The sequence below is a fragment of the Eimeria acervulina genome, genomic scaffold (genome assembly GCF_000499425.1).
Source record: "Eimeria acervulina Houghton genomic scaffold, Eah_scaff936, whole genome shotgun sequence".
Lineage (NCBI taxonomy): Eukaryota > Apicomplexa > Conoidasida > Eucoccidiorida > Eimeriidae > Eimeria > Eimeria acervulina.
Window position 1 is genome coordinate 2,501 of NW_013549511.1, and position 8,488 is coordinate 10,988.

At 49.7% G+C, this 8,488-nt stretch overlaps 1 protein-coding gene across 1 annotated transcript in view; it reads right to left on the minus strand.

Moving 5' to 3' along the window:
• Positions 1-5,786, minus strand: part of EAH_00052450 (hypothetical protein, conserved) — a gene marked incomplete at both ends in the record, with an annotated part of 7,401 nt that extends 1,615 nt beyond the window's left edge. Inside the window, 9 exons of the mRNA XM_013394075.1 lie at positions 17-115; positions 553-737; positions 1,222-1,286; positions 1,650-1,993; positions 2,244-2,319; positions 2,626-3,720; positions 4,095-4,150; positions 4,484-4,889; positions 5,124-5,786. Coding sequence (XP_013249529.1) covers positions 17-115; positions 553-737; positions 1,222-1,286; positions 1,650-1,993; positions 2,244-2,319; positions 2,626-3,720; positions 4,095-4,150; positions 4,484-4,889; positions 5,124-5,786 — 2,989 coding nt within the window. The remainder of the gene's footprint in view (positions 1-16; positions 116-552; positions 738-1,221; positions 1,287-1,649; positions 1,994-2,243; positions 2,320-2,625; positions 3,721-4,094; positions 4,151-4,483; positions 4,890-5,123) is intronic.
• Between the last annotated feature and the right edge of the window lie 2,702 nt (positions 5,787-8,488).

An 8,488-nucleotide genomic window follows, 5' to 3' on the forward strand; every position in this document is an offset into this window, starting at 1 on the left:
AGCAGCAGCAGCAAACCGTCTGTGCGGTCTAAGTTGGCGGAGGAGGCGAGGCAGGCGATGTGTTGAAATGAGGCGCACAAATTCGCCCTAAAGAGGCGAAAGTCAAAGGGGGTACCTAAAGGAGACAAAAGGAGACAAAAGGAGACAGAAAGGAGACAAAAGGAGACAAAAGGAGATGAAAGGAGATGAAAGGAGGCAGAAGGAGACAGAAGGAGATGAAAGGAGACACAGGGGGATAAGAGGAGACAAAAAGGAGACAAAAAGGAGACAGAAAGGAGACAGAAAGGGGATAAAAGGAGACAAAAAGCGATAAAAAAGACATTTAAAAGACAAGAAGGAGACAACAAGAAATAAAAAGATATAAAAAGAGACAAAAAGGGGTAGAAGAAGAAATAAAAAGATATAAAAAGATATAAAAAGAGACAAAGAGACATAAAAAGAGATAAAAGGAAATTAAAAAGAGAGACAAAAGGAGACATAGAGGAGACAAAAATATATTTAAAAGACAAGAAGGAGACAAAAGGAGACAAAAGGAGACAGTACTATCCTTACCTTGAAACCCATGAACAAAGACAATCAGATGAACGCCTTGATGAGGAGACAGAGACAGCAGAGGAGACAGCGGAAGCAAAGGAGACAGCGGAAGGAAAGGAGACAGAGAAGATGAAAGAGATGAAGAAGTTAAACTCTCGTCTGCGTCTGAAGCAAAAAAAGCAGAAGCTGGCGATACACCCGAGCTGCACCACCGCAGCGCGCACCAACGGTCTCCCTTTTTGTCTCTTTTACTGTCTCCTTTGCTGTCTCCTTTGTTTATTTTGCTGTCTCCTTTGTTTATTTTGCTGTCTCCTTTCTTTCTTCTGTCTCCTTTTTCTTTTTTGTCTCCGTTGTCTCCTTCTGTCTCCTTTTTTATTTCTTCTTCTCCCCAGCAGACGCAATAAGAATCTTCAAACACCACTGGCCACTCCGAGGCGGGGACAGCTCTAAACACAAACACATGCTGCTGCTGCTGCTGCTGTTGCTGCTGCTGCTGCTGTTGCTGCTGCAGCTGCTGTTGCTGCTGCTGTTGCTGCAACAGCGGTGGTAACGGAGGCGAAGGCAGCCGCTGCTGTGGCTTCTCTGAAGGGGGTAACAGGGAGTGTGGGGCAGCTCAGCGGCACTTAGCAGCAGCAGCAACAGCAGCAGCAGCAGCAGCAGCAGCAGCAGCAGATGTAAGGGCCTTACAGTTTATTGTCCAGTACATCAGGCATGCGGCTGTCAAGGAAACGGAGACAAGAGCGCCACTCCTCCTGCAGGAGACAGGAGAGGAGACACCTAAACAAATCAAACGTAAGCATCTGCAGCAGCAGCAACTGCAGAAGCAGCATCTGCAGCAGCAGCAGCAAGAACAACAACGGCAACTGCAGCAAGAACAGCAGAGGCAGCTGCAACCACTGCCGCTGGAGCTGCTTTTATGACGAGTGTCCCTTCGTTTCTGCGCTCAGAACTGCAGCAGCAGCAGCAAGAGGAGCAGCAGCAGCAGCAGCAGCGGGCACAGCAGCAGCGGCGCTGCAGTACTACTACTACCAGCAGCAGCAGCAGCAGCAAGAGCAGAAGCATGTGCGTACAGCGAGTTGCTGCGTTTCTGTGGTAGTCTTCATCAGATTCAGCACCTTCTGCATTTGATGCAGCAGCTGCTGCTGCTGCTGTTGCTGCTGCTGTTGCTGCTGCTGCTGAGGCTGCAGCGCCAGCAGCTGCTGCAGAGCTTTCGTCTCCTCTCTTTGAAACACCGTATCCTCATCTGGAGTCGAGTCTGTCTCCATCTGTTGCCGCTGCTTCTGCTGCTGCTGCTGGCGCTGCTGCTGCTGGCGCTGCTGCTGCTGCTGCTGTTGCTGCTGCTGCTGCAGTGGAGCTGCTGCTGCATCTGCAGCAGCCGGCAGCGTGCGGTGGAGTATGAAAGGAGTAATACCGCGACAGAAGAAAGAAGTCCAAGACAGACGCAAAGACGCTACGAGACCTGCACAGACACCGCAAAGTAGCAGCAGCAGCAGCAGCTGCTGCTGCTGCTGCGGTAGCAGGGATGGTGGTAGCTGTGGAAACTCTAGCAAACGGCAGCAGCAACAGCAGCAGCAGGAGCAGCAGCAACAGGAACAGCAGAAGAAGCTGCAGCGGCAACAGCAGCAGCAACAGCAGCTGCAGCAACAGCAGGAACATGAACAACAGCAGCATCAACAGCAGCAGCAACAGCAACAGCAATGGCGAGCTACCGTCCTGTGCATAGCCCAGGCAGCAGCAAAGGCGCTGCCAGGCAGCAAACAGCTGTCCAGCTAGAATATGCACGTCCTGCAGCAGCAGCAGCAGCAGCAGCAAAAGGGCTGGTCAAACAGGAGGCGGTAGGTGTGTCTCCTTCCCTCTGAGTTCAGGTTCTTAACATGTGGAGACAGCAGCAGGAGCAGCAACAGCAGAACCCGCAAAAGGAAAGACAGCAGCAGCAGCAACAGCAGTACAAGCAACAGCAACAGCAGCAGCAACAGCAGCAGCAGCAGCAACAAGATATCAGCTGCCTCAACCCACTGAGGCCAAAACATCGCATAGTTCTTCGGCGCTGCAGGGGAAGGAGACACGAGACGGCAGCAGCGGCAGCCTCACGGTGATGCTCCTGCTGCTGCCTTTGCTGTTGCTGCTACTGCTGCTGCTGCTGCTCTTGCTGCTGCATATATCTGTCTCCAGGAGAAAGCTTGGAGCTGGCACCTGCACCTCTAGGGTCTGAACGTCATCTTCTGTCCCCTCTGCTGCTGCTGCTGCTGCTGCTGCTGCTGCCTCTGCTGCTGCTGCTGCTGCTGTTGCTGGTTGTGCGTTCGCCGTTGCAGCAGCAGAAGCAACACCAACTTGACTAAGCGGCAGCAAACCTCCTCCAGGCAGCAGCACGTCCTGCTGCTGCAGCAGCGGCGCCAGCAGCAGCTGCATTGGTGGGCTGAGGCAAACCCTACAGACGAAGTCGCAGTATGTAATTAGCTGCAGCAGGGCCTCAAGGAGACACTTGAGGGACACTGCATGCACAGCAGCAGCACACGCAGTCAGATCTGCTGCTGCCTTCAGCTCCTCCACCAACTCCTGCTGCTGCTCCTGCTGCTGCTGCTGCTGCTGCTGCTGTGGGTTTTCGCTCGCCGCGTCAGCGGGATGTTCTTCCAGCATCAGCTGCTGCTGCATGCAGTGCTGCATTGCTGCTGCTGCTGCTGCTGCTGCTGCTGCATCTTCTTCACAGAACCTCGCTCCTGCTGCCAGCAAAAAAGCTTTGATAGAGGAGACAATCTCATGGACCCCACAGGGGGGAGACTCCTTAGAGAGACGCCCCTCAACCCGAGGAGTGCGCAGCAGCTTTGCTCGCTGCTGCCTCTGCTGCTGCTGCTGCTGCTGCTGCTGCTGCTGCCGTTGCTGCTGCTGCTGCTGCTGCTGCTGCTGCTGTTGCTGCTGCTGCTGCTGGAGCTCGTCCTCCGCCTGTGATTGGAGACAGTCCCCATGCATCAGTTCACTTTGCTGCTGCTGCTGTTGCTGCTGCTGGTTAGCAGCAGCAACAGCAGCAGCAGCAGCGCGAGAGCGAGAAATGGCTGCTGCATATATTTTCTCTGCTGCAGTTCTTTGTTCTACTAGAGAAGAAGACAGAGGAGACAGACAAATATCTGCTGCAGGCAGCGAAGGTCTCAGCCGCAAACGTACATCGAGAAGAGAGCAGGAGACAACAAGCTGAGGAGACACCCGAAGGAGACAAACAAAGACAAAAGGAGACGCCAAATAAAGAAACAGCAGACATAAAACAAAGCTAAAAATGCGTTAAAGAGACAGCAGCTAACTGAAGCAGACAGCAGCACACAGCCAACTGAGAAAGGCAGCAACTAAAGGAGACAAAGAGAGACACAGAGACATCAGGAGACAGCAGCAAACAACTAGCAGCAGCACACGGACCAGCAGCAGCGGCACAACCACCAACAGCAGCAGCAGCAGCACAAGCAACAGCAGAACCAGCAGCAACACAAGCAGCAGCAGCAGCACAAGAAACAGTACAAGCACCAGCAGCAGCAGCAGCAGCAGCAGCAGCAGCAGCACAGCAGAGGCCCCACCTCTAGAAGACTGCTGGCGTTTCCTTCAAAGTTAACGGGGACATAAGACGCAACACCTGCAGCAAAAAAAAACAAGCATTCATCCTGCCGCTGGTTTTGCTGCTGTACTTCCTGCTGCTGCTGCTGCAGCTGCTGCAGCAGCTGCTGCTGCGGTAATCGTTATCTCGGCAGCAGCAGCTTTGCTGCTGTTGCCACGAACAATAGCTAGAGACCCACACAGGCAAATCAATTGCTGCGGAAGCAGCAGCAGCAGCAATAGCAGCAGCAACAGAAACAACAGCAGCAGCAAGAAAAGCAACAGCAGCAGCACGACCAACAACAGCACGAACAGCAGCAACGAGAGCAGCAGCAGCAGCAGCAGCAGCAACAGCAACAGCAGCCAGACTAACCTCTTAGGAGGTTTCGCAGAAGCAGCCACCGCCCGGCAACGACGATTGGCTGAGCCTTTGATGCGTTTTGCTGCTGCTGCTGCTGCTGCTTTTGCTGCTGCTGCTGCTGATTCTGCTGTTCATTTTGTCGCCCGTTTGCTGCTGCTGTCGCGCCTTTCTCGCCGACACGCTGCTGCTGCTGCTGCTGCTGCTGGTCTTTTTCTGCCTCATGTGGGTTTGCAGTGCTGTTGTTGTTGTTGGCTGCTTCAGCGGCTTTATCAGCAGCAGCAGCAGCAGTTGCTGCTGCTGCTGCATTAGAAGGCGTGAACAGCAGCAGCAGCTGCAGCACGCATGCAGCAGACTGCAGCGCCGCCAGAGAAGAAAAAGGTAGCTCAAGCCGAAACACCACAACTTGCGACAGCCGTACCTATACATCGCAGCAGCAGCAGCAGCAGCAGCAGCAGCAGCAGCAACAGCAGGAGCAACAGCCGGAGCAGCAGCAGCAGGAGCAGCAGCAGCAAGAACGACAGCAAGAGGTGCACTGTCAGACTTCTTCGCTGTTATCCCTCCTATTCCAGCAGGGTTTAGTGTTTAGGGTTTAGGGTTTAGGGAGTGTTGAGTGTGGGGTTTGAGGTGTACGTGCAGCTGGTTTTGGGCTGACCTGCTGCTCGCAGTATTTAATCGAGAAGGGTTTACAAATGAAGCAGTTTGTTTCTGCATTTGTTTGTCCGCTACCTTCAGAGACAAAGGCATTAGAAATGAAGGCGTCAGCGCGAGGTGTATTTCCTGCTTTCCCTGCTGCTGCTGCTGCTGCTGTTGCTGCTGCTGCTGCTGCTCCTGGTGCTGTTGCTGCAAAGTGCATACACGGGACAGCAGCAACGCCGCCTTCCCATTCTAATGCTGCATTCAGCAGGACAAAAGGAGGGGGTCTCTGCAGCAGAGACACCCCACCACTACGTGCTGCTGCTGCTGTTGTTGCTGCTGTTGCTGCTGCTGTTGCTGCTGCTGCTGCTGTTGCTGTTGCTGCTGCTGTTGTTGCTGCTGTTATTGCTGCTGATTGCGAAGAGCTCGAGGCCTGCCGCTGCGCCGAAGCAGCAGCAGCCCCAACACCAGCAGCTGCCCCAGTAGCAGCAGCAGTAGCAGCAGCAGCAGCAGCAGCAGCAGCAGCACTTCTCTCCGCCTCTGCGTCTGCTGGGTACAGGAATTCTACATTGGGGTGTACGTACACCTGAGACTCAACAGCATAAAGCCCTTGATGAAGCACATCGATATTTCTAAAGGAGCAGAACTGCAGACAAACCTCAAATACTGCATGCAGCGCCATTATCACCACCTGCTGCTGCTGCTGCTGCTGCTGTTGCTGCTGCTGCTGCTGTTGGTCCTAGTGCTGCTGCTGCTGCTGCTGTTGTTGTTGTTGTGGTGCCCCGTTGACTGCTGCTGTCTTCGCTGCTGTTGTGCTGCTGCGTTTTTGCTGCTGCCGTCTTGCGCATTCCCCTGCATGCGCTGTTACAGCAGCAGCAGCAGCAGCAGCAGCAACACCAGCAGCTGCTTCAGGGTCTGTGTGTCTGTTTCGTTTAAATCGTCTGCTGCTGCTGCTGCAGCGGCAGCAGCAATATGCCACTCTGTTGCAGCTGTCTCCTTTTGCTGCACTTCTCTCCTTCACCTGGTATTCTCCTGCTGCCCAAATCAAAAAAGGAGACACCCCAGGGAGTGTTACTTTGCTGCTGCTGCTGCTGTAGTTGTAGCTGCTGCTGCTGCTGCTGTAGCTGCTGCAGCGATAGCAACGGGAAGCTGCAAAATGGGTTCCTCAACAGCGCTACTGCTGCTGGTCCTGCTGCTGCTGCTGCTGCCACCTGCTCCTGCTCTCTCTATTGCTGCTGCTGTAGCTGCTGCTGTACCTGCTGCTATAGCTGCTGCTGTAGCTGCTGCTGTAGCTGCTGCTGCAGTTGCTGCTGTAGCTTCTGCTGCCGTTGCAGCTACACAAATATGCCACCGCTGGTTTCTTACACACTCTGTTGCAGCAGCAGCAGCAGCAGCTGCTGCTGCTGCTGCTGCTGCACAAGAAGATTGCTTAATCTCTAGACAGCTTCCACACAGGGAAACGAGCAGAGGCGAAATGGCAGCTGCTAAGCCCCTTTGAACAGCAGCAGCAGCAGCAGCAGCAGCTGCTGCTGCTGCTGCTGTTGCAGTTGCTGTATCGGCTTTGTTTAACTTGTGGCAGTCCCCTGAAGTGTCCCCTTGAATAACAAAAGGAGACAGAAAGAAATTAAATAAATATAAAATAAAATAAATAAACAAAGAGCAGCAGCAGCGGCGCTGCAACCGACAGTCCAGTGTGTTTGCTGTGTCTTCCTCGCGCTGTTAATAAAAGAGCAATTAGAAGAATAAAATAAATATATTAATTAATTAATTAATTATTTGTTATTATTATTTCATTTAAACAATTGCAAACAAAACAAATATCTACACAGCTACCACAGGGGGGCCCCAAGGTAGTGGACGAGCTGCGGTGTATATACACCTCAGCATGCGGCAGCAAAAATAATTTAATGTATTTGCTGCTAAATAAATTAAATATTTTTTATATATTATCCCTCAGCCTCTGCATGTACACCGTAGCTAGCTGTCTGGCTAGTCAGTTCAAGTGTATGTACACCGCAAGCACTCTATCGACTTCAAAAATGCTGCTGCTACTGCTGCTGCTGCTGCTGCTGCTGCATGCAACTCCCTGCAGTCCCCTTATACTCCTGCCGTTGCTGCATACAACTGCTGCAGCTAGCTACGCCTAACTACGGCTAGCTGCGGCTAACTACTCTAGTTGCAGCTAGCTACAGATAACTACAGCAAGCCCCAGCTAGCTAAGCTAGGTAGAGCTAGCTACAACTAGCTGGAGCTAGCTACGGCTAACGTTGCTGCCCCTGTTACTGCCGCTGCTGCCCCTGTTCTTGGCGCTCCCGCTGCTGCTGCTGCTGGTGCTGCTGCTGCTGCTGCTGCTGCTGCTGCTGGTGCTGCTGCTGGTGCTGCTGCTGCTGCTGCTGCTGCTGCGGTTAGGAGACAAACAATCGATGACTCTAGCTGCGAAGGAAAAGGAGAAGGAAGGCGTCTCCTCGACAGAGACAAATCAACAGCCCTGTACACTCTATTGCACATGCAAATATTATATATATAGATTATATATATACATATCTTTATATTACGTCTATATTAATTAGACAAATCTTGTATATTATTATTAAAGTTATATAATTATTATATATATAATAATATATATTATTATATATTGTATGTGCATGTCCTTGTTGCCGATGCTTGTATATTCACATAAATAGCGATGAACACAAGCATATGCAAATAAAATATATATTATATTATATATTATATATTATATATTATATATTATATATTATATATTATATATTGTATCTTATATATTATATATTATATATATATCTAAATGTATATATACATATGCATATATTTATACAGACACAAATCGTTTATACATTGCATTTGTCTCTCTGTCTCTGTCTCTGTCTCTGTCTCTGTCTTTGTTTGTGTATTTGTCTGTTTATCGCTGTCTTTGTCTTTATACATTTCTCTGTCTCTCTGTAAGTGTTTCTCTCTTACTCTGTGCAAATAATATATATGTATATATATATGTATATATATGTATATATATATATATATATTTATATGTACCTACATACATGTATTTATGTACATATATATATATATACGTATACAGGTGTATATATATATATTATATTTATATATACCTGTACACAAGTACATGTATATATATATATATATATATATATATATTTCCTCCTGTCTCTCTGTGTCTCTGCCTGTACACATGTCTCTCTGTCTCTCTAGCCGTCTTTGTCATTATATACAAATATATAAATATATATTTATATATATGTAAATAGATGTTTATATGCAAGCACGCGTATATGTAAATATATATATATATATATATATGCATATGCATATATATATATATATATATATATATATATATAT